General features: G+C 37.0%; 1 protein-coding gene across 6 annotated transcripts in view; it reads left to right on the top strand.

Annotated features, from left to right (window-relative positions):
• pde1c (phosphodiesterase 1C) overlaps positions 1 to 26045 on the top strand; it is a 369089-nt gene that overhangs the window by 154945 nt on the left and 188099 nt on the right. The window contains exon 1 of one of the 6 annotated variants that reach the window (XM_031903903.1): positions 15419 to 16028. The exons of 4 other annotated variants lie outside the window; for them this stretch is intronic. In XM_031903903.1, coding sequence (XP_031759763.1) covers positions 15928 to 16028 — 101 coding nt within the window. In that variant the 5' untranslated portion in view covers positions 15419 to 15927. Of the gene's footprint in view, positions 1 to 15418; positions 16029 to 26045 lie in introns of those variants that run through there. One more of the 6 variants, XM_031903902.1, reaches the window with a different exon arrangement.

Raw genomic sequence — 26045 nt, 5'->3', positions numbered from 1 at the left:
CTACTTAACAAACCCAGTTGCTTTAGATTTATTTATACTAGAAATACTGTATAGTACTACTGTTGTCTTGAGTTTAGTAAATTGGAACTGTGTGTTCAGTAGCTTGTAGCTGTTAAGCTAAATATACTGTACCTTCTGACCATATTTTATTTACTGAGAGTAACTTAGTTTTTGTAGGTAACTGGGATTATGGGCCCATAATGGGAAGGCAATATTGATTTAAATCAATAAGGATGGTCATTTTCCAATGAATATACACCCTGTGGATCACTAATCAATTCACAATAGCATTTAAAAATTATTTTCTCAAAAAAGCATCTATTGAACTGAGAAACATCAACGAACAAAATGATTTAGAATTTGCAGCTCATTAGTTGACATGGGTAATTTAGGTTGAAAAAATACAAAAGGACCATCAATTTCAACCCCCTTCAAATAATCCCCAGCAAAAAATAAAAAATTTAAATTAAAATTATATACAGTATATATTGGCACACTAACATATTTATATAAACCTACTGTAGATACATATACATTTAGGAACCGATTTGCACTTTATACAACTTCAACAAATTACAAAATAGCAAAACTGTAGACAAACATTTATCAATTTTCATGTAAAAGTGGAAGTTTGAGTGTTATTGTCCTGTAAATAATGTGCTCTGTATCCGCATAACCCCTTACAATTTAATACATCTGCATTGTAGGTACAGGTAACAGTTATCATTCAACAAATGTTTTTAGTTGAGATTGAATATTCAATCCCTATTCTAACATCCAATGCCAATATATTTTTGTTTTAAAAGAAATTTACTGCACCTGTAATTTCCTTCTGATTTCTTCTTTTTCTGATGCTTCATTAAGTTAAGTACTATTGATTTTTTGGTAGAATCTGGAAGTAATTTTCTAAACCACCAAAGTCTTATTTACATGCACGCTCTGATCTTTAGTTCAGGTTTAATTTTAACCCCTAGTTGCTAGTTTCCCATATCAAACCTCCTTGTGTCTTCCCTCCTCTCACCCCAAAAATATGTAACAGCAAATGACTCTGAAGCATTAAAGCTTTTGTGACCATGTGATGAGCTCATGGATTTAATCCACTTTGGAACTGTTGCAAGGTTTTGTACAAAACATTGGCTGTAAAGGTGGCCATACACATTACAATTACGAACGCTTGTACCCTCCACTAACGTTCAGAGCAGAATCGTCAGATATGGAGGTATAAACAATAGGAATTCTACCCCTATCTGACAATTCAGCCCTAAACAATTGCCTTTGCTTGGGCGCCCGATCAAAATGTTTTGACCTGCCTGATCGATGAGATGACTGATATTCAAGGCTTTCGCAATATCGGTCGCCTCATCAATCCACCATATACGCACCAAATATTACTAAATTTTGTTTGGTACGATAATATCAGTGTGTGTATGGCCACCTTTAGGGGCAGGTTTATCAAAATGTGAGTTTAGAGCTTAATACATAAAAACTCCATCATGTTCTATTCATTCCTATGGGATTTTTAGAAACGTATTTATCAAATGGTGAGTTCTAACTTTCACCCATTGATAAATACCCTTCTAAAAACCCATTAGGAATGAATAGAATGTGGGTGAGTTTTTAGGGACAAATCTGACTGAAATATCACTGCTCTCTATTCATTTGTATGTGATTTTAGATGAATATGTATATGTAACTGACCCATTGATAAATATGAAGCTAAATCTTCCATATGGGGAGGTCTATTTACTAAATTGTGAGGTTGAGAAAAGAAGCATTAACAAAGCCGAAAAATATGCACACTTTTTTAATGCAATTAAATTTTTTCCTTAATCACTATGTTCTGTTATGTAATGCTATATGTTATGTTCTCTGCACTAAGGGGCCCATTTATGATTGCCCGAGCTTTCATACTCAATCATAAAGGAAATATAACGTGAGATTACTAATCACGTGGGGTTTTGTGCTTAAAAAAGCTTGACACTCTTCGAAAGTTTGCCTGAATGGGCATTTGTAATAAAGAAAAACTTTGTCACTCAAAAGCTGCTGAAATGTATCCTTGTTACAAACTTTATGGTTGCCGAGCTTTTATATTCACAAATTTACACACATGGTTACCTTTATGATTGCCTCAACTTGAAGGCTTGGGCAATAATAAATAGGCTTTCAAACAAAGCTGGAAAATCAATGCAAATTTAAAGACAACAGTGGAAATGTAAAGGTCTAATCAATTATACCAACCAATCAACTTGTAGCATTTAGGGGCAGATTTATAGAAATATTGAGTTTAAAAAAAAACATGAGCACGGAAAAAAGCACCAAGCAACTTTCATGATTTGTTTCTTGAACGCTTCATTTAAATTTATCATAAAGTCCAGTATTAAAAGTGAATCCTGTTGTAAAATAACCAGGGAGGGAGGGAGAAACTTTCAGACTTAGCATGATTTTGGAAGCCTCCCATAGGACTCAATGGCACCCTGCAGCTCCAACCTGGCCCAAGAAAAGTCACCATACTGAAGCTTGAATGAATCCGAATGTGTTGTACTCGTTGCGAAAGCTGCGAAAAAGTCGCGACTTTTTAACGCTACGAAAAAATCACAACATTTTGCGCAACTTTCAGAATGGCTATGAAAAAGGCGCGACTTTTCGCGCAAGTTTTAACGCTACGAAAAAATCGCCAGATTTTGCGCAACGTTCGGAATGGCTACGAAAAAGTTGCGACAATTTTCCGAAAAATCACAAAATACTGATCATTACGAAAAAAACGCAATCGGACGCCTTCGGCCCGTTCGTGGGTTAGTAAATGTGCCCCTATGTTTTCTATGATTTTCAGAGAAAGACAGAAATGTTTATACGTCTGCACCTATAAGAACTTTTTTGAATCTTTATTGAGTACCCTCTTTTCTATTAAATCATTAGAATTATTTGTTCAAATACCCTGTGTTCAATAAAATCAATCATTTTTTATTTATGGTTCAGGGGATATCTACCTCAGTCCTTGTAGGTTATGTCAATGCTGCCTCAATGCTGTCATTCCATCCACTTACCCATAAATCTTCATTTTCAACACTTTGTACACTTAGTTCTGTTGCTACATAATAAAAGGTCTTAGCTGTGTGCAAGGGTAATTCTGCCTCTTGGGAATTGTATTGATGCATTATAAGTAAAACAAATTGGTGTGTAAATAAGCCCTTTGATGCAGAAAAATAAGTTAAGTTATTATGTCTCTTGGGGATTTATCTCATTAACAAGCAAAATGTAGATGTGTTCACATTGCTGTGGCCTTTTCTGGATATTTTTGCTTGTTTGCAAAATATTATTTTATTGGAAAAAGTTAATATTTTGTGTAGATATTTTTTTTTTAATTTAAAGTTGAATATATGTATTACTTGCAACATAGAGTTAATTGTGAGTAAACATTTCAAACATAAGATGGTTAATTATAGGCTGTGGGTAGTGATGGGTGAAAAAATTCACCAGGCATGAATTTGTGGCGAATTTCTGCATTTTGCCATTGGCGAATTTTTTTGGGAAACGGATATCAAAATTAGCCTTGGACAAATTCGCCACATGTCCAAAAAATGACTCCTGTGCCAAAAGAATTGTCACGAGCATCAAAAAGAATTGTCTGTCATGTCAAAAGAATTGTGTTGGGCCAAAAAGAATTGTCTCCCTCCTCAAAAGAATTGTCTCAGGCCAAAAAGAATTGTCTCTCTCATCAAAAGAATTGTCTCAGGCCAAAAAGAATTGTCTCTCTCATCAAAAGAATTGTCTCGCACATTAAAAGAATTGTCTCAGGCCAAAAAGAATTGTCCCTCTCATCAAAAGAATTGTCTCAGGCCAAAAAGAATTGTCTCTCTCATCAAAAGAATTGTCTCAGGCCAAAAAGAATTGTCTCTCTCATCAAAAGAATTTTCTCAGGCCAAAAAGAATTGTTTCTCTCATCAAAAGAATTGTCTCGCACGTTAAAAGAATTGTCTCAGGCCAAAAAGAATTGTCTCTCTCACTAAAAGAATTGTCTCGCACGTTAAAAGAATTGTCTCAGGCCAAAAAGAATTGTCTCTCTCACTAAAAGAATTGTTGCACATAAAAAATAATTATTGTGCGCAAAATTTTTTTTTTTATGTGCAACAATTTTGCCGTTTCGTGAATTTTTCACTGTTTTGCAAATCTTTTAAAAGATTCGCAAATTTTTGGACGAAGCTAAATGGGACAGATTCGCTCATTACTAGCTGTGGGCTATAAAAAATATTATTCAGTTGGTCTTATAAATATGTTATTCTATTAAAAAAGCTAATAGGAAGCTGTCCCTGACATTTCATTGAGTATGTCTTGTAATATTTCTAATATTTGTCTAAATACTCCTAATAATGACAGGCCATAATGTGATAGGGTTAAAATACAACAGGCATTGGGACAGCCTGCGTGAGACATTGGCACCATAGCTAAGACTGAGGCTGATACCACAGAGGACTAGTGGTGAGCGAAACGCATTTGTCACGCGTCTTTTTTGTTGCCTGTGTCTATTTTTTGTAGCCCGTGCTGTTTTTGACGTGACCGTGCCCAATTTGACGTGCAGCGGAAAAAAAAAAAATCCATGCCTGGCAAAAAAATGTGCTCATCACTACAGAGGACACTTTTAAGTAACTACTTCCCATTCAAGTCAAGAAAAACAATTTTCTGGGGTTTCAGCTGGATAAAATGTACACTGCTTGCCATTAGTTGGTCTTTCTGTAGCTGCACGTCTCTCAGCCAAAAAATAAAAGCTGGGTCATTTACACCCTAATAAGCAAGAGCAAAAAAAAATAAATGTAGGGACCCATAGGGTTAATATGCCCCTGTGGCTTTAAACCCTGCTATTTCTTACTTATCCTTGTTTATGGGCAAAGACCCATGTATCTAGTTTGATAGCATTTTGTGCCTAATTGGTTTATAGGTAGAACACTCCCTGTGGATCTTCCTCTTTGGCTGCATCTGGGGGCAGGTTTCTTGTGATTTTCTAAACAATCCTGTCTTTTTGTGGCGCCACTCTGAACACCCCAATTTTATCATTGACTTTGACAGGGAAGATTTTCAAACTGCTGCCAAAGATTTTCAAAGCTTTGAAGCTACACCCCTCAAACTTGAATAACATAATCATGGGGTCACCCCAAATAAATGACATTTGTTGGATGACCCAAAGTGGGAGAGACCAACAACAGCCAATCAAATTTCCCCAATTGACTTAAATGGGGAAATTGAAACTGCTGTAAGATTAGCTTTGAGGCTACACTCCCCAAACTTGAAGCACATAGTCATGGGGTCAGCCTGAATGAAAAAATGGTATTTGTTGGATGCCCAAAAGTGGGTGGAGCTACGAACAGCCATTCAGATTTTTCAAATTCAACCTGCTACCATTCTCACAGTAATAACAAGGGTCTCCAAACCTTGTAGGTTGTAGGAGTTATTGACACCAACAGCCAATCAAATTTTACCTATTGACTTTCAAAGGGGAAATTCAACCTGCTGCTATTCTCACAGTATTAACACCGGGGTCCCCAAACTCTTCACAGTTGGCCACTAGATTTCACCTATTGAATTTTACTGGTTTAATGCCAGGGTTCCCAAACTTTGCATAGTTTGTCATTAAGTGACTATGTCCCAAATTTAGAAAAGTGGGTGAAGCCAACAACAACCAATCAGTTTTCTTTCATTAGTTTAAATTTAAACTGCTGCCATTCTTTAACTGCAGTTCAAGATGAGAAAAAGTAGGAGGTACCACCAAAAGCCAATCAGATTTTACCTGTTGACTTTTAGTGGGGAAATTCAATCTGCTGCCATTCTCACAGTATTAATACCAGGGTACCCAAACTTCTTACAGGGGACTGCATTTTTAGGTTTGAAAAAAATGGGTCGAGCCACCAACAGCGAATTGGATTTCATCTATTTAACTTTGGTTGAAATTTAAAATACTGCCATTCTTATACTATTTACACCAGGGTCCCCAAAGTAAGCCACTGAGTGGCCAGGGTCCCCAAAGTAAGCCACTGAGTGAAAATAATTCAAGGTTTGAAAAAAGTGGATGGAGCTACAGACAGCCAATCAGATTTATTTCATTGAATTTTATTGGTTTAAATTTAAAATGCTGTAATTCTCACACTATTTATGCCAGGGTGCCCACTGTTTGTCACTGGGTGACTCCGACTCAAGGTTAGAAAAAGGGGGCACACCCACCAACCACCAATCACAATTTACCTATTGACTTTTATTGGTTTAAATTTAAAGGGCTGCCGTTCTTTAACTATTAATCCTAGGGTCCCTAAACATTGCAGTTCCAGGTTAGAAAAAGTGGGTGGAGCCACCAACCGCAAATCAGATGTCACTCATTGACTTTCAGAGACACTATTAAAACCAGGGTCCCCAAACTTTACACTGTGGTTTTTTCTATATAACTGTGGTCCAAGGTTAGAGGGTGGAGCCAACAACAGATCAGGTTTCATTCATGGTGGTTTTCCAACCAACATGAAGTTTGTTCTTAAACTTCCCTTTCTAGTTCCTTTTACCAGTTTAGTTACATGTCACTGTACATTATATTTATATTCACTAGTCTACTATCTCTATATTTATATTTCTGTATCTTTTTAAATTTCCCCTAAAACTGAATGTCTGATATATGAAAGGTTGAGATAAAAACGTTATACACAAAAATTCTTTTCTCAAATCAAATCAAATCATGTTGTTTTTTTAATGTATTCTTACAAGTGTTTTTTAAAAAGTTGGGAATCTTGCTCAATTCTTGAAAGATTTTCAAATGCAAATGACAAATGATAAATAGGAGTAAAAAATGAATTTCAGTGAAAAAGTCTAGAAGAATTTGACCCCTTAGCTTATATTCTTAGTTTTTGTGGATACAGTTATAATTAGTGATGAGCAAATTTTTTTGCCAGGCATGGACAACAAAGGCAAAAAAGGGTGCGGTTGTGTCAAAAAAGACCCATGGCAACTACGTTTTGCAAATTTTTCCATAGTTATGTGAATTTTGGGTGAAACATATTCACTCATCCCTAGTTGTAATGTCAGATAATTCAGATTTTTTTTAAGCAAGTGAGAAATACAAAATTTCAGATATTAATTCATGTATTATGTAAATTGTTTATTCAGAGACTGATCAGATTTCCCCTTTGGAGACAAATGGAGACAGCTTCAGATGTTATTTTAAAGTAGGACATACAGAATGCAGAATCAAGTGTGTCAGAACTGACTGTATATAATAATTAGGGTTAGCCTCTAAACACACAACTTGCTTTCTATGTTTAGTAATTTATGAGATATTACCAGTTTTGGACTGCTCATACCAAGCTTTTGACTCACAAGCTCTCTGTGAAAGTCAGCAACCCAAGGGTTAATAGACTACATGATGTAAATAGAAAAGTGCATAGACATTTAGGGTCTCTGACACACTAACCTTTAAACAGAGTTGTTGAGCTGAAAGCCCAGAAGAGCTAACTTCTAAAAATAGAAAATGATTGTAAGTTGCAAAAGTGCTTAGAGGACCAGTCTGAGTAGATAAGATTCAGGAAGAAGACAGTAATGTAATAACACCAACCCTACAGTAACATATTTTGATCATATGGAATATACAGTAATTTGTTTAAAATATAATCTTCTTACTTAACTTTTATAACTACATATTTGTAAACATGAAAAAAACACAATAAGCAAGGAAAACATGGAAGGAGTAGTGGGAAAGGGTTGGAGACTTTTAACTTTTGATATACCTCCCAACATTTATTCCCCAAAGCACCTCGGGGAAGGAGAACTTGGTTTCAAATAGTGCTACCGCAGGAGTGGAAAGAAACTAACTTTAAAAAAAGTTACCTGGGCTTCCCTGGAACTCATTTAACTAAAACCTTATTTCCGGGTATGGATCTAATTTGGAATGATACACTTTGCTAGGAGCATATGCAAGTCCCCCTCAATCGAAACAGATAACACTCTTAAATGAGAACTAAACTCTAAACATGAATATGGCTAGACATGTCATATTTTATACTGTATACTAAACTAACTGCACTAGCTTAAAGTTTCAGCATCTCTATAGTAGTAATGATATAGGTCTTTACAGTTGTCACAGGGGTTTTCCATCTTGGATTCTGTTCCCTCCCTCCCTGGAACTGTCCAGGACAGTGCACATACTCAGTGAGCTCTGAGCAGCTGCTGAGAAGCTAAACTTAGGGGTCATTGCAAATTATCAAGCAGAAAATGAGGCTGGCCTGTCATGTTAACTAATACTGCAGATCTGATTATTAAATTCTGATGCTAATTGCACTGGTTTCAGAGCTACCATATAATATGAATCAGAATGAATTACTAATCAGCCTTATACTGTTACATTTATATTCTATCTATACAGGATATTGTGAGTCAGTCCCTAAGCTCAGTAACTGACAGCAGCACAGAGCATGTGCAGTGAAGAAGATGGGGGGCTACTGGGGGCATATTTGGGGGAGCAGATCTTCTCTGCTAAAGGGTTGTAGTTGGCTTGGGCTACAGCCCAAAAGTGGGGGCGGATTTAATAAAGCTCTTACGTTTCTCTTTTTTTTTTAATTTAAAATTTGAATAAACTCGTTTCTCCAATTGTCTGGCATTTACTAAAAAATTTGAAATGGAAAAGTCAGTGTGGATAAGTTGCAGAAAAAGTTTCAACTTGTCACATGAAAACTGCAACCTTTTTGAATTGTCGCACAAATAAAGTTTTAAAAAACTGAAAAGTCTTGAAACAAAAGGATCATCGGTCATTGACTTCTAAATGTTTTAGCTGGCAAATTTGGATTTTCAGCCATTTTGACCCATAGTAAGTCTCGGAAAATACTTTTTTTCTGTGACTTTTAACACTAAAGATCCAAACTGAAAAAAAAAATCTGAAGTTAGCAAATGTCCCCCTTAATATACAACATTTCTAACCTATTTTTTAGTTAAGCTTTAGTTCTCCTTTAAAATTTTTTTTGTAAATACATTTATTACAGATGCATCTCCTCTGCAACCCATGGCCCATGCAGCTTAACTTTAAGTACAGTATGCAGCCTAATTTTTGTGTTTCTGCAAGACCTGAATTTGAATCATGGTCCCAAAAACTCAAATGTTCAATATTTATGATGTGCAAAAATTTAAAAAAATCTAAGAGGCAGATTTATTAATGTGTGTATGTTATTGCCCGATGGAAATGAGTTCAATATGAGTTTTAAAAAAAAAATAAAATAATTTTGTTGACTAGTGATGAGCGATTTTTTTCCCCAGGCATGGATTCACACCACATTTCACCATTGGCGAATTGTTTCGCAAAACTTCTGTGAAAATTCGCAGCGGAAAAATTGGACGCGCAGAATTTTTTTGTTGCGCGTCAAATTGGGTGCGGGCGTGTCAAAAAGGACACAGGCGTGCCAAAATGGGCGTGGTTGCATAAAAATAGACACGGTCGTGTAAAAAGAAGGGCACGGTTGTGTCAAAATGGGCGCGGTTGCGTTAAAAAAAGCGCGGACAACAAAAAAATAGCCTCAGTGACAAAAAATAGATGCGGGCGACAAAAAAAACATGGGAGACAAAAAAATCGTTTGCAAATGCGTTTTGCAAATTTTTCACCGTTTTGCGAATTTTATGGCGAAGCAAAATGGGACAGATTCACTCATCACTATTGTTGACCCATTACTAATGATTAATGCACCAAATTTGCATTTTATTCAAGTTTTTTTAAGGGTTTATTAAGTTTTTAAGATTCAAAATTTTTAACTAAATGAGCAAACATTTGAATTTGATAAAATATTGAGTTTATTTAATTAAAAAAATGCTAGCATTCCCAAATTCAAAATGCACTTCATAGATTTGATTAACCCTTGGGTTGTTAAATTTCAGTTGAACTAAAAGCCTGCTTTTTGCAATCAGTAAATGCTACAAAGTAGTAGCTAGCATGTGTTTGAACAGAGGCTGCATCGATAGAAAGTATGAAATGGATACAGCATTAGAAGGGTTCGCATGGTGTCTGGAACAGCAGCAGATACAGTATGTTGTGGCATAGCAGGAGTTAACACAGTACAGTACTTGTGCAGTTAAGGAGATTAGAAATTCTCTCTGGAGGAAGGAGAGAATATGAATTGTGTGACCCTCCCAGCTGTGTTTTCCACTGACAGTGCAGCGTCAATTACGCAGGCTCCCTTACCTAAAGCTCTTTTCCCCACCCCCGGTACCTCAGAGACAATAATGACGTCCAGGATGGGATATAACAGGCCACAGCTTTATTAACAGAAAATATGTAAATATATAAATACAAAATAATTTATAAAATGATCAACATTTTAACAATAACCCATTGGAATGCTTGCCCACTCCAAACCACCAACCATGGCTGCCTGCCATGCCGGCCACCATCCGCAGCAGCTTCAGGTGGGCAAGTGAGAGCAGGCAACCAGAATCCACTACTCTCCTGGGACCCTTGTCCGAGGAGGTTACCCTCCACCTTTTGACACCCATGTGCCAAAACTGGGGCTTAGCCCCCACCTTCCAGCAAGCATTCCTACCGCAAGCTGTGACGGCATAAACGAACCCCCCCAACCCAGTCCACCTTGCTTGTATTCAAGGGCGGGTGGGAGGGACAATGCTCCTTGACTCTCCACAAGGTAATGGTACCGCCTCTTCCGCTACTGTTAGTTTCCTTATCCTGGTCCCTCCTCTTACTTGCAAGCCCTCCTTCCCCCCAGTCTTAGCCTCTATAATTAACCCCTTCCACTTCCCCTGCTGTTCCAAGCACCATCAAGGCTCCTGCTACCTTATAGGTACGGAGCACCCTTTTTGCCAGTTGCAGCCAGATCTACTTCAGTGTATAAAGGAGCACCCCAGCCCCAATTTACTTCCACAAAATCTTTAACCCTTTTTTACGTGACAGACCCCTAGATAGGAAACCTTGCAAACATTCAGATGATCTATTAAAATATTCAGTAAGAATGTATCTTTTTACAACATACCATCAAATGGTTTGATTAAAAAGGCTATTAAAATTAATTGAAAATGTTTACTAGGCTGTACTGTTTTAAACTTTTTAAAAAAAATTTAGCATACCAAATGCATTTTTCATATATATTCAAATATATATTTATATTATTATGATGTGCCTTACATCTGATGCACATCCAAATGTTAGTGCTAAAAATCGTATGTTTAGATAATTAATCTAAATCACCAATGTTTTGTTATTTATCGAATGTGAAAACCATGAAAAACTCAGATACATGACTTCACCATATAAAAGCTGGTAAGGTTATGTAGAAGTAAAATAGGAGCTCACTTACCAAATTGTAAATTCTTTATTTCATTTTTGGTTTAAGGTGATGACACACGGCTACTAGTAACAGCTACTTGTCATGGGTAGAAAAATAGACAATGCTGATCATTTACTACGTGTGTTTTAGCAGAGGCAATTCTCAGTATTGTCTATGGCAGGGTATTTGCTGGTGTTTAGTATCTGTGGCCCGTGTGTCTTTACTCTTAGGCTAATGCCACACGAAGAGTATGGCGCAACAACAAAAAATGATAAACAATACCTAAGGTGGGCAAATTGGGGGGAAGATTTGGCGACCTCTCCTTGTTAGTCAATTTAGAATTTGCCAAATAAATTAGACCTGTTCAAATAACACAAAGGGATCACAGCTATAGTAGATATCTTACCCTTGTTTAAGGTGGGTCTGGGTGCTTCATCTTAAGGAGCCAAAATGGAATATAACATGAAAATGATACTGGCAAGCACATCTGGATTACCAAAAAGTTCCAAAGCAGCGTAGTTTAAAGAAAAAGCATAATCAATTTATTTTATCCATACATAAAAAGCCAAAAAAGCTTTTTTGGCTTTTTATGTATGGATACAATAAATAAATTAGACCCCCTCCCTTCCTTTTTTAAATCTTACATATTGCCAATATACTGTGACATTTTCAGGATTTAAATTGCTTATATAAATGACAGTGACTTGTTCTTCAATACTCCCTTTAAAATTTAAATAACTTTGAATTTCTGAGAGTTAAAGTAGAAGGTCATGATTTGCTTATTTGGGATTATCTGCAGGCTTGTAATTACTGATAAGCTGTAATGTAGGATATTAATTTAGATAATCACCTTAAACTATTTGTTTCATCCCATCTCTTTTGATTTCACATAAATGAATGAAAACAGTAGAATGCATTATACCTGAGACAGATGCCACATCTATAGCCCCGGTTTGACCTGACCTCTGCAGGGTCAGTAGACCATAAATTATTGCAGACATGTAGGTGGTTCCACTTCCACCACTAACCTGTCCCCTAACTTGTTTGTACATCAGTATGATTCTATCTGTATCATAGCATGAGAGAAAATGGCATAAATTAATGTAGCATACAGTGTTTAGAAAACAGGAAATCAGGACCAGGGTATCTGAAGGCCTGTGGGACACCAGATATCTAGCTTTGTTTTGGGACAAGGGCCAAATCGCAGTAGAATTGCAATTCTGGAGAGCGCTGAAATAAATAATGAAAGCGCGGAGGGACTGTGGAGCCAGCTGTGGCTCAGTTCCCTCCGTGCTAGTAAGGGGTTAAAACTCACCCAGCCAGTGCAGTCAGGAAAGCACAGCCCCCCTTGCTCGCTCCTCCTCTCTCCCCCTCTGTGCCTGCATCTCCCGCGCTGCTGCCACTCTGCTTCCGGATTCCACCGAGCGGCATCCCCCTCCCACCCTACCTGTTTAAGCACACTCTGTTAAAATAAATAAATAAATAAATAAAGTTATCATATCAATATAAATATTCGAGTTGTCACAGCAAATGGCGGGGGTAGTCCTTGGCCATTTAAGCTCTGATGTGGTCTTATGGCTTCTACATGCCCACTGCGTTCGGAGTGGCTGGCATTCGTTAATCAAAACAGTTTAAGATGTTTGAAAAAGTTGAATATACATGGTAAGGACTAATTCTGGAGGTTGTATCCTATAATAAAGCTGTGGCCGAACTCCACCCACACAACGGTGTCATTGCGTCTTTTGTCAGCTAGGTGCAATGGGGCAAGTGTGAGAATGGGAGGGAACAAGTCTCCACAGTCCTCTTTAACATTGTTAGTTTTATTAAAAGATCTGATTCTGATTTTTTTGTTACTTATTCTTGGGACATTTTGTTAAAAAATGACAAAACTCTTATAGAAAAAAGGGATGACAAGAGACTACATGGACAGAAATAATTTAGTTATATAGCACAACAATTTGCTTTATCTGGCAATTTAATATGAAAGCACTTGCAACAAGTAGAGGGCTTACCATGTCCAGGTAACAAACTAAAATGTAAGGAAGCAGTAAAGATGATTTTTTCTACAAACTAAAGACCACATCGGCTTGTTTATGCGGTCCTCTGCTGATGGCCTGCATTTACCTTTGTTATGATCCGATCATTAGACCGAAAGCCAAATGATCAGAACAGCCCAAGATCGCCCAGCTCATGACCTTTATTTCAGGGCGCCATTATATTTAAGGGGCCATATCGGGGAAAGATCTGCTTATTTGATGACCTCTCTAAGGAGCAGGTGTATGGCCAATTTAGGACAATTGCTGCAGAGTGGAAAGGTATAAAATTACCACAAGTGAGGGACAGGTATCTGTGCCAAAATGCTCTGTTAAGTTGCTAAAATACTTCTTCATGAATAATGCAGGAATGTCACCTTGGAAGCATCAAGGTATGCAAATGCAGGGTTGTCCCTTGTTAGTATTGCATATAAAAAAGCCAGGTAAAAAAGGAGAATTGCTATCTGTCACACTGAGTATGTCCAGTAAATTAGCAGAGATTGCCAACCCTCCACCTGCCAAACAATTGCAGCTTGAATGTGATATATTGGCATTACATAGTTACATAGTTACATAGGGTTGAAAAAAGAGTCCATGAAGTTCAACCCTTCCGAGTAAACCCAGCACACACAACCTATACTTACCAATTTATACTATCACATTTAGTTTTACAATAGCCTTGAATACCATGCTTGTTCAAGAACTCATCCAGGTCCCCCAGGCATTTACAGAATCTGCCATTACCACATCACTAGGAAGGGCATTCCACAACCTCACTGCCCTCACCGTGAAAAACCCCCTACACTGCTTCAAATGGAAGCTCCGTTCCTCTAATCTAAAGGGGGGACCTCTGGTGCACTGATTGTTTTTATGGGAAAAAACACCCCCCTATCTGCCTATAATCCCCTCTAATGTACTTGTACAGAGTAATCATGTCCCCTCGCAAGCGTCTCTAACCTGCAGACAGGCAATATAATTGTGTAGTACATTGATTTTAACTGAATTTTGAGTTGAATAAACAAAAAAAACCAAGTGCTTTGAAAGACATTGTTTGCTTGGTACCCTAATAGAGGGGGTTGTAGCCCAGTGTTGACAAGAAGGGTCTGCAGAGAGGAGATCGGGACTGTAGCTTTGATACAATGTGATGATTTATTCTGTCTTTTCTATTGCTTCCCCCCCCCCCCCCCCAGATTTTGGACTAAACTGGTTTCTCCAAAGGAAGACCTATATGATAAAATGTGATAAAACTGGTGCAGTAATAAATGTAGGTTTGCAAGCAGCTGGTAAAATGGTACTGGATGCCAATGTAATTAATATGGAAGCAAGACAGCATATATAGAAATTTGGGTACTAAAAATATTAGCTACTTTTAGTCTGTCTAAGAGTAATGACACATGGGGTATGTCTTCCATCCATTCTATCTATCTATCTATCTATCTATCTATCTATCTATCTATCTATCTATCTATCTATCATATATCCGTTGTATCTATGAATCCCAATTTACATTTTGCAATTTTATATGCATTCAGAATTTACAGCACACTGAAGCTGATTATCATGCATAAGCCTATACATGTTTTTTTTATTTTTTTTTACAGCAATGGATTGTTATATTAAAAGAGTAAAAAGCCCTTACAGCAAAATTTAGCACAGAATGTTTATTGGAGTATACAGTGCTGATGTAATTTGCTATGCAATACTACTACTTAGCAGTCTTTCTGTCCAGATTCAGACCTTTAAAGCGCTTTGGGTTGGTCATAACACTAGCACCTTACTAACATTCCCCTCCTGATTATTACTGTTTATAAGAGTCAGTTTTATTTCTACTTTTCTTACAACCCACCCCCATCCCTTTCAAGTAGCAGCCAGTTTTCCTGCAGCCTGCTTAGTGCATCTGTGCATGAGAAAGACTTTATGTGTGTATGTGCATTTGTTAGAGGCATATCTCTGGCTGGCTGGCTGTGGGATGACTTTTTCCTCAGTTGTCAGCTCTCTTGCCTGTCAGCGAAGCTCCTGGTACTGGCAAAAGAAAAAAAGGGAGGAGAGAGGCTGTGGGATAAAGGAGTAAGGGGAGGGAGTATCAAAGCTGGAGGGGACGAGGGCTGGCGTTTAGAGCATCCTGGAGTAAAACACACAGGGTCCATTAAATGGGAGGAATGCATACATCAGAAACTGTTCAGATGCCTTTGCTCTGCACTCTCCAGACTGTCCTTAGAGTGCTTTTTATTGCTTTCTTTTCTACTGATGAAAACTCTTCAGCTGGAAATACTAATTGCATGTTTGGCTTATCGTTTTAAAAGCAAGAAATCTGCAGAGGTTTCAATCAAGAGATCAGCTTAATCCCTGACATCGGATTCAGGACCATGGCACACTGCCACAGTCACCCTAAAAGCACACCTGGAGCTCCTTCTGTTTGCACTTACTTCCTGTGATGCTAAAAGGGAGCTAGGCGAAAAGTAAAAAGTAAAAAGGGAAGAGGAGAAACACAAAGGAAATGTTTGGTGTTCCTTGTTATTATTAAAGCGTGTTGCATTTGTTTGTCTCTGCACTGGCATTTGTTTGTACTCTTCTTACTGAGCTTTAACCAAAGTGACAAACACACAACCATGGAATCACCGACCAAGGAAATTGAAGAATTTGAGAGCAACTCTCTGAAATATCTGCAGCCGGAACAGATTGAGAAAATCTGGCTGCGTCTCAGAGGACTGTAAGTACTTGTTTTTAATTCGCCCCTGCTCACTTTTAGCTGCATTTTGTTTCTGAGGTTAGAAAAAAACTTACAGAGCATCTTTGTCACATTGCTCATCTTCCACATAATCATACTATGCATATATTATCCAGCATGTGAAATACTGATAGAGAGCTAACAAACTGATGTGTGTATGCAATGCCATTCACTACAGTGTATTCTCGCAATGCTGATCCTTCTAAATTCTTCCTGTTCATGGAACAATCCTTATACACTAATATTTCTTTCTTGAGCATTGTCAAGCAATTCACTAATTTACAGAAGCATTGGGTGGAATGATTCCTTATGCAGCAAGCTGTTCTAGCACCAAAGAGGTTAACTATGTGGCTTTCTGAAGATGAAGGAGAACCTTAGCTTGTAGCCTTTGCTTTCCTTGGAAATAAAGTTTCTTGCCTTGAAAAATTCATCTGTTTCTCTTAATTGAACATTTTTTGCAGTACCTAATTACTGCACCTGTCCAAAGCAGTTGTGGACCAATATGAAAGAAAAAAAAACATGCGGTAGTAGTACAAAAAGCAATTTTATTTGCATGATTACATGTTCATGGTTTCTAGTTGCTTCTGTAAAAACATTTTAGGCTATTTGAAGAGAGCCTTGTCTTTAGGTGCTAGTAGGGCTTTTACAGAGAGAGAGAAGATTTGTGAAAGGTAGCTGGTATCAAAGTGTAGCAGTGCTAACTATCTTATCTTTTTAAAATTATTTTGGAAAATATAGTATATGTTGATGACATGTAAACAGTGAACATCTGTGTATTTGTCTTACAGTAAATGCAGAATGTTATTGTCTTGCCACCATACTGGATGCAAACTAATATGCCCATATATAAAAGTAAGAACATTCCTCTTGCAAACACTTTGACCTTTTGGCTATGTGTTGCAGTTTAAATCCAGTACCCTGGTAGTGTTTGTATTATTCTTGACTGGTCTTGTTGAAAATATGAAGCTTATTTAGTGAACTTGCCAGAAGTCTCTAACATTGCAGTGGCCAGATTGCGACATATGTCCTTTGTATGTATGGGTTATCTACAAAGATAGTCAGCTATAAGACTATATCATCTGCACTGGTTTCTTACAATGTGCCCGTGAGTGCATGTTAATATTTCCCACAATACAATACAACACAATACAATCTTCTGTCAAAAATGTACCCTTCTCATTTGTCCTATACAGAGATCTGGTCGGCTTTGAGTGTGCCCTTTACAAATATGTCATCCTTATTATTCAGTTCTTTATGGGATGCCAAGTAGATGTCTGGTATAACTAAACCATTACCATATATATATGTTTTTTCATGTTTCTAGAAATAGCTAACACAATTTAAACTATTAAAGACTGTTGCACTGGAAGGAGAAATATGTCAACATTTTCACTGTAAGATGTCTCTTTATCACCCCACGTACCTTGGTTTAGGAGGTGGGGAAAATTGCAATCAATCTTATTGATGAATTGTACAGTCACTGAGGTGAAGAGCAGTTGGTTGCAGATGACACTTGCCTTAGCAGTTACATTATAAGGCAGCTAGGGGGACTGCCAACAGCTAAACACAAATAGTTTCTCACACAGATAAACCAAGAAACTGGATCTACAATATGTCCACCAAAGGGTTTTTCTGAGTTGTTGAATTATTTTAATAAACATAACTTATATGAAGGGAATGAAAGAAAAAGATAGGTGTGAATACAATCACCCGCATTAATTGCACTTATATTATACAGTATAATATCCTTATCCTCAGGATGTTCTAGTCTGCTGTTCACATATGGATAGTTAGAGCCCACATATGCCACATAATTTTTTGCTTATATCTGGTATATTATTTGCAATGCATATAATTAATTGTTCATGTTCACTGAAGCATACAGTCAGCATCTAGAGTCTTACAGTGTAGGAAAAAGTGCTTATGAATATTTACTTTGTACACTATTACCATTCATCACTAAAACTAACTATGACAGTTCTTTTAGACCCAACAGGCTTTTAATATTTGAATTTTGAGACAGAAAAAATTGTTATTCATTTAGCCTGGTGTGTCTGTAACTGTGAGGAAACAGCTACTATTAGCCCCAAGACACAAAACTGTGAGGTCCCTACTGTTGCAAGTAAATGTCACTTTGCATTCATTTCTTATAAGGAACTAGTGCTTTGAACAAATGGGAAAACATTTAAAAAATTCTTAACCTAATACATGAAGCAAACTAGAAATAAAATTGAATTAGCATTCAGCTAGAATGAATTAAAACAACAAAATATACTACAGTATGTCTCCTTCAAGCTAAATAACATCAAACTCTGTTGGTTTAATTTAGCCAGTAGAAACGCCGCCCCCCCCAACTAAACTTTGCTTAGAAGGGAAATGCCAGCATTGGAGCTTTTCCATTAAAGTAAATGGGAGGAGGCAAGGCTGAAGCAAAGTATGTGCAAAGAAAGCCAGGGCCAGTTTGGCTACCAGTGCACATGTTCCTACAGAGTGATGACTGCGTGAGAACTAGACACCAGGGGCCCGATTCACTAAAGTCCGAAATAAGGAGTGCTATTTATAGCATGCGTTAAAAATCTTCTCACTTCTTATTTTTCACTCGATTCACTAAAAGGGCACTTGCAGAGCGCAATATATTATGCACGTAACCATTACTTTCTGAAAACCACCATTTCCCTGAAAACTGGAGGATGCATCACTCTAGGGCCAACATATACTTGAAAAAATACGACTGCAAACTCCATGTTGTGTTGCCAATAGCTCACGAACCGCAATTTTCTTTAAGTACCGCCTGCCCCAAGTAGGGTTAATATTCACACAGATTAACACAATATTTTGCACGTTTAACGCTTCATATGTGTTTGTGAATCATGCGTTAGTACTATTTCTATTCGCTAATTAACGCAATGCGTTTTTTTTGTGCATGCGATATGCGGATTAACACATGCGAAATGACTTTGATGAATCGGTACTTAATTATCGCATGCTTTTTTAATGAAAAAAACTATGCGATAAGCGTTATTGACCTTAAGTGAATCGGCCCCTATAACGCTTATCGCATAGTTTTTTTCATTAAAATATGTCATTGTAAGATAAATTACGCCAAGAACATCACTTCTTAATTATGACAAGTGTCCTTTTAGTGAATCGAGCGAAGATAAGATTTTTAACGCATGCTATAAATAGCACTCCTTATTTCGGACTTTAGTGAATCGGGCCCCAGATGTGATGTAGCCAAACATTGCGACCATCAAGGCTATTGTATTTACAGACCTGCTGTGGGAGACCTTGGGATTTTACACTGGAGGAGTTATGTGGCTTTGGACCCTTTAATGTGGTTCTAACACTTCAAAAAGTAAGGTGTGGCTCCCTACACACATCCCCTTTCAACCACGCCTCTGCTCCTGAATAAAACTTTATCGAAGCCAACAGCTGGTCTAGAAAAGCAGGCCTGTGCAGTGGAGCTAGCTAGCACCATATTTGGCTTGTCACATGTGGTATCCAAAAGCATGAGTGCTGAAAGCCAGCATGATTCTGAATGACACTGTCAAACATGGTGACAACCTAGCTGTGAAACTCTGCTTTAGTGATGAGCTAATCTGTTTAATTTCTCTTTGCTGAAAAATGTGCAAAATGGCAAAAATTTGCAAAACGTGTTGAAGTCAACAGGCCTTTTTTTTTGCATTGAAATCAGTGGGTGTTTTTTGCAGGTTTTTTTTCTACACAAAATACATTAAATTACATTACAACATATTGAAGTCTATGGGTGTTTTATTTCACACAAAATGCATTTAAATCTATGGCCATTTTTTCACTGTGTTCATTATAAATCCATATACAAAAGACAAAAACCGCACTCCTACAATCCTCCCACTTTTGGTCTGCTCAGGGTTAGTTTGCACACTTCTTTGTTAGTTAACACAGTTTGTAATCTCACAGTTAGTGTTATTTAAACGAGTTGCTCTATCTCAAAAAGTCTCCTCCGTAGTAGTTATTTTTGGTTTGCGGCAGCGCACACCCACCATCAGCCCTTAATGCAAACCTGACTAATTAATTAGCTTAGTATTGGTTTTATATAATCATTTATATGATATATATATAATCATTTAGAAGCATGGCTTTTATTCATATTTATTAATAATAACTCCACATCTGGTGAACAATTGTGTTCATTGCTATTACACATTACTAGACTAGATAGAGGGGGCCAGTAGAATTATATTCAGTACCAGTTGGGAAGAATAACATGAACGTGAGTGTTGTTCATTTGTGCTTCAGTTAACTTATTCACTTGTATTATTTCTGAAGATAACAGTTTATATTCTCATATTTCCAAATATTTTGATTTCTAGATCTAGATTTCTAGTCTTGGTAGAGTAAATAAAAAGTATGAACTTTTGGAATAAAATCTCCTGTTGGGGAATAGTTTTAGATTAAGCAGCTGATTTGTCTGCATTATATTTTCTGCTATACGGTAGATGATTTAGGGTGTCCTACATGATTCCTAATTTTCCACTCACAAATGCACAACCCTGAGTCACTATTATCTATATTTTTACAAACAAGTAATTTTGTTTGTAAAAATGTGGTCTTGTTTGATTCACGCACACTTTTGGGTAGATTACTGACTTCATAAATAATATCAATACTTTATATTTCAGTACAACTATATATGTTTTAGAATTCTCAAATCTTCCAATTCTCTTTTGATGGAACATTGTTTTTGTCCTGTATGTTCTGCACAGCAAGGAAGATAGCATGTAGTATGTGGTAATCTTGCTCTTCCAGTAAAACCAGTAGGGAGGGTTTCAAAGCCATGAAGGGAAAAACACTGGGTTTTTTATTTTAATATTAATTTTGAACAGCCATTCTGTACCATCTGGCATGATCTTTAGAGCTGTGTGTGCCCAACTTAAAATTTAATGTACTTGTATATTTGGATGCTGAATGGATTACAAAATGTAGCCCCTCAAAGGAAACAATGCAGCCTGATTACCCTACAATGTAGAAAGTCCCATAAGTCCCATAATAATACTGCCAGTAATAAAAGCCACTAACTTTGCCTAGGTGCAATAATATACAACGAGTGTATAATGTTACCTTTTAAACAGGTGACATGTACATGTTACTTGCTAATTGGTTGCTCTAGGTGACAAGACCTGTAACAAGCATTGCACCCCCCCACCCCAAATCCCCATATATAATAAAAGGCAATACATTTGCCCAACCAATAGAATGTATGCATTTAAATAGGAGATCATAAAATACATAATTCCTGATGATTCCTGGTTGTTAGGGTTTATTGCTAAGGTTTTCCTAGAATTCATCCAGGGTTCTATCTGCTATTTAGTATTGCTAGTAACTAAAACAGGACATAAATGTCAAATCTATACATATCAGTTAGATGATAGCATCTTATAGCAAAATGTCTTTTTGTCCATGTGTATTAATTCATTCTTTTTTTCACAGATTGGCCACTTATAGATTGCCTGCATTTTATATAGTTTTTATGTTATGCTTTTTTTTTTTATTTTCTAATGCTGGCTGCAGGCATTTTTATATTAAAGAATTTGGTAGGTTAATATTTACAAACAATCCCACTTGATAACTTCCCAGGTATGGGTACTGGACCAGTAGGAATAATTGGCCTACAAGTCTAGTAGCTTCAAGATTAGCTGGCCCCTATTGAGCTACATTTGGCACTGCTTATAGAACAATATAATTACCGACTTCAGAATACCATATGGCAGAAAACAAAGCTGAGGCACAGTTGTCCTATTTGCCAGTAAAATGTTTAATTGACAGCATGTACTGTGTTATTTCTTTTCCCAGAATTAAAAAAAAAGCATCTCATTTGCTCAGCTGTACTGAACCTGTCTTTTAGTGTCTGCATGGAACTATGGGATATTAGTGTGTCACACGAAGCTCTGAGTCCTTGAGCGTGCTCTGTTGTTTAACAGCTGTTTCTGACAGGATGAAAGTGTCACATTTATGCAGTCCCTGACAGCGAAACACCTCTTTATATGATGCTATACAAATCTTCTTTATGTGGTATACATTTAAAATACTGTTCCCTTGTTGATTTCTGTTACTCATTATTATTTACTAGTTTAGTATGATATAAAGTCTATCTGGGAGCATAATATGGGCATGGCAGCATTAAGGCTGATCATACCCAACTAAAGTTACCAAACCAACTGGTTCCCACCTACCCCATAAATTTCCCTTTAAAGAAGCACACAGACAGTTAAGGGTGGGTTTATAAATGCCACAGCTTTATTATCACATTAATCAGTATTGCAGGCTTAAACTTGTAACCTACAAGTGGATAACCAACACCATGGGAATTCTAACGAGAGCTCCAAAGGACAGAATAGGCCATCCAACCATCCTGGCCATCTGATGCAGCTGTACATTGATGGGCAAGGAAAGGCAAAGCAAGCCTCAGATACCTATTTCCCAGGACCAATACCCAAGGAGGTTGTAACTGAACTCAAAAAAGCAGGAAAACACCACTTCCTTCCAACACCAGCAAGCATTCCACCAGCAAGCCACTGCTGTACCTAGTATTACTATATAAGAAAACACCCCAACCACAAAAACCCAATTAATAGGGAGGATGGGTGGAAAGCTGCTCCAACGATGCTCAACTTCCAACTTCCATTAGACCCCTGCAATTAATCCCTACATTAATGTAAGCCGTTTTCTTTACACTCTAACATAAACCTTCCCTTACTGCCTATCCTGGTCAATGCCACTCTTCCTTAAATTGTTCACCTGGGTAGCTTAATGGTAAATTCTATATACATTTGAAATTTAAATACCCCCACCAAAACAAATTGACTGAACATCCACTGAACTTTTATTTTCTTAGCTCCTAAAATGCCATAGACATAGACTTAAAATGGCATATTCTTACTGTAATTCTAGCCAATTAGTATCCACTACACCTATAACAGTTTCTTTCCAGCTGTAAGGCTGACATGAAGGATGGCCAGAAATAAAATGACAGTAAGATGTAACAATGCCTATGTTTTACAACAGAGCATTGCAGTTCTTCACTTACAAAGTGATGAATCAAAATTCCTAGCTCAGTCCACATAGCAGCAATTGCTAATTCTGCAAATGTTAAAGATTTAGGAATGTCTGGGGATGTTCTGAGATTGTTTTGTTAGTGGAAGACCTGTTTAGGTGCATACATGTGTGTAGTGCTGCTCTCGGAAGTTATATCAAAAGGAAAGTGCATCAACAGTGATCATTTAAGAAGAGATAACTAGAATTTATTATAGATCTTGGGAATTGAATTGGTATCATTTAGTAAATTCTGAGCCTGAATAGGCTTTGTAGCCTTTTATTTCTAGTCAGATTAATGGGTTTTCTAATTTCATAAACATTTGTTTAAGAAGAAAACAAAACATGTATTTAATTCACAGCCATAATATACTGTCTCTGGATATTGTAATGCCACTTATTACCCATATGTTCATAAAACAAGTAATTATCTTCAAATATTAGTCTTTCTATTGTAAAACATGTTATAAACTATTTAAATACAGTTTTAGGATGCAAAAATCACGGTTTCTGGCATAGTGCCATTATAGTATAAATTCCAATTGAATTTTATATGTCATAGACTCAATTTTAATCAAATAATTGAATGTAATAATAAAACAGTACCCTTTACGTGATCCCAAATAAGATATAATTTATCCTTACTGGAGGCAAAACAATCCTGTTGGGTTTATTTAATGCTTAAATAATTTTTTGATAGACTTAAGGTATGGTGATCCAATGAGCTGATGCGGTCCTCGATCCCTCAATCCGACAGAAAAATCAAGCCTGCTCAATCGACATCTGCCAGATATCGGTCAGGGAGGCCTGTTGGAGGGCCCCATACGCAGAAAGATAAGCTGCTGAATTGATCAGAAGGACCCTAATCGGCAGCTTAAATCTACCCTTGCGTGGCCACTCTCTAATCCCAGATTTAATACTTGATAGACATTTGGTAATAAACAAATCATAAAAAATATGTGATGCATTTACAGCTGCTATGAATCCAGTTCTATTTAGAACAGTCATTCAAACTGAATGTACTTTGAGTGAGTTTTCTAGGTAAATATTTGCAACATGAGAACTATTTGACCATAATGCTCCTGTCATATGTTAGCACTGTTGATAAAGGGCTATCAGGAAAGACATCGCTGAAAATGTCCTAATCTTGCCATAACCAATGCTGAAAGAAACATCTCACATACTAGAAACCAATCAGGTTGTCATGACAGAGATATTCTCAATGTTTCTAAATGTGTTAATTAAGTGAAAACAAGTCTTTACACTGACACACACTAAATAATACAGTGTTTCTACATTGGGTTGAACAGATGTCTTCACCGGGAGCAGGATTAGTCAGTCCTGTTGCTTTACAGACTCCAAAAGCAATCAATTGTTCTTAAATGCAAACATTATTTTTAAAAAAGAAACAATTTGGAAATAGAAAGCTAGAAAGCAATACACACTAAATGCTTTGTGTGTAGGCCTATCTATCTGGATCATCTTGACTCTCTATCTGGATTTCTGACTGTAGCAAACTAGCATGGAATATGGATTAGAAGATTATTTGTTTATGTCATTGGCGGTTTAGTGCCAGTTTTATCCTGCCCTCATAACCCTTCCTTTCAGTGTAATGGGAAATTGTGTTTTTAGTTGATGACAGTGTCTGCATTTGTCATTGTACATTTTATAGCTTTGAAATCATAGTTATCATAGTCATATTACAGCTTTGTTATCACTTAAATTACACACAAAATGTCAAGGCCAGCTAGGATTCAAACTCTGGTGTGTTTATATTTGGGACTGTGTACTTGTACTTCAACTGAGCCAATGGAGGTTCTACCAATGTACCCTTTGTATTCCTGCTGTTAGTTCCCTTTCCTCTGCCACTAATTATTCTATTAAATCTGTTTATAAGCCTGCCCCTGGCCATTGCTCTTTGCTTGGTTATTAAGCTTACTAGCTGAGATGTTGCCTTATTCCTGAGACCCCCATCTGGTTCTTAGTTCCTAAATCCCTGCCTGGTTCCTGTACTCCAGTGTACTGCCATACTCCTAGGCATGGGCCTTTGTGGCCTTGCCACAAATCTGGGACCGATGCCAGCCATTGTGTGCTTGTTTAGGTACTGTATCCCTGTAACTGTCTAAAATCAATGATGCACAATTATACCATTTATACCACAAGGTTTACTGCTGAGATCAGAATAAGGCTTCATATTTTCTGTTGAGCTAACCTTTGTATTCTCTATTGTGAGTGGAACTATTACCATGTTTTGCATTTGTTTGCATATGTACAGTATATATCTGCATTTATTGTAAAAAAGCAACATAAGACTTTTTTCTGCCATTTTATAGATAAATCATAAAGGTTGTAATAATAAAACAATGAAAAGGTTGCTAAATTGCCTTGTCTTTTTCTCGGGACACTTCTTACATGAGAGGGTTCCCCATTGAAATAAGTTTTAAAAAGGTGTGTCTCCTCTGTGATTAGAGCTTCTGTGACAAAGCTGTCGGATACAGAAAATAATTAATTACAAAGCATAGTGCATTTCTTTTGTCTTGTAGGAAATTTTCCTTCCCTGGAACACTGTGATCCTCATTTTAGTATTAGTTATATTCTTATTTCTCTTTCTTTTTTATGTCGATCATTTATTGTATAAGTGTAATAATCGCTCTAATCCTCTATCCATAATGAATGAGTTATGTGTAGTTACTAGCGATGATCAAATCAATATTCAGAAAATGGAAAAAAAATTAGTGTCATTTTACATGACTTTTTTATGCGTGTGACATTTTTGATATACCCAAGCCTTTTTTTATGCAACTGCGCCTTTTTTTTTTCACGCAACTGCTAATTTGTTGTGGTGACATTTTGCAAAAAAGTTTGCCAATAGAGAAATGCAGAATTTCGCTGTGAATCCACTAGTAGTTACCTCATTATGGGGCTATT

Source organism: Xenopus tropicalis, chromosome 6 (assembly GCF_000004195.4).
Source record: "Xenopus tropicalis strain Nigerian chromosome 6, UCB_Xtro_10.0, whole genome shotgun sequence".
NCBI lineage: Eukaryota > Metazoa > Chordata > Amphibia > Anura > Pipidae > Xenopus > Xenopus tropicalis.
The sequence above is the reverse complement of the archived record's forward strand: the minus strand, read 5'-3'. Positions and strand labels throughout refer to the sequence as shown.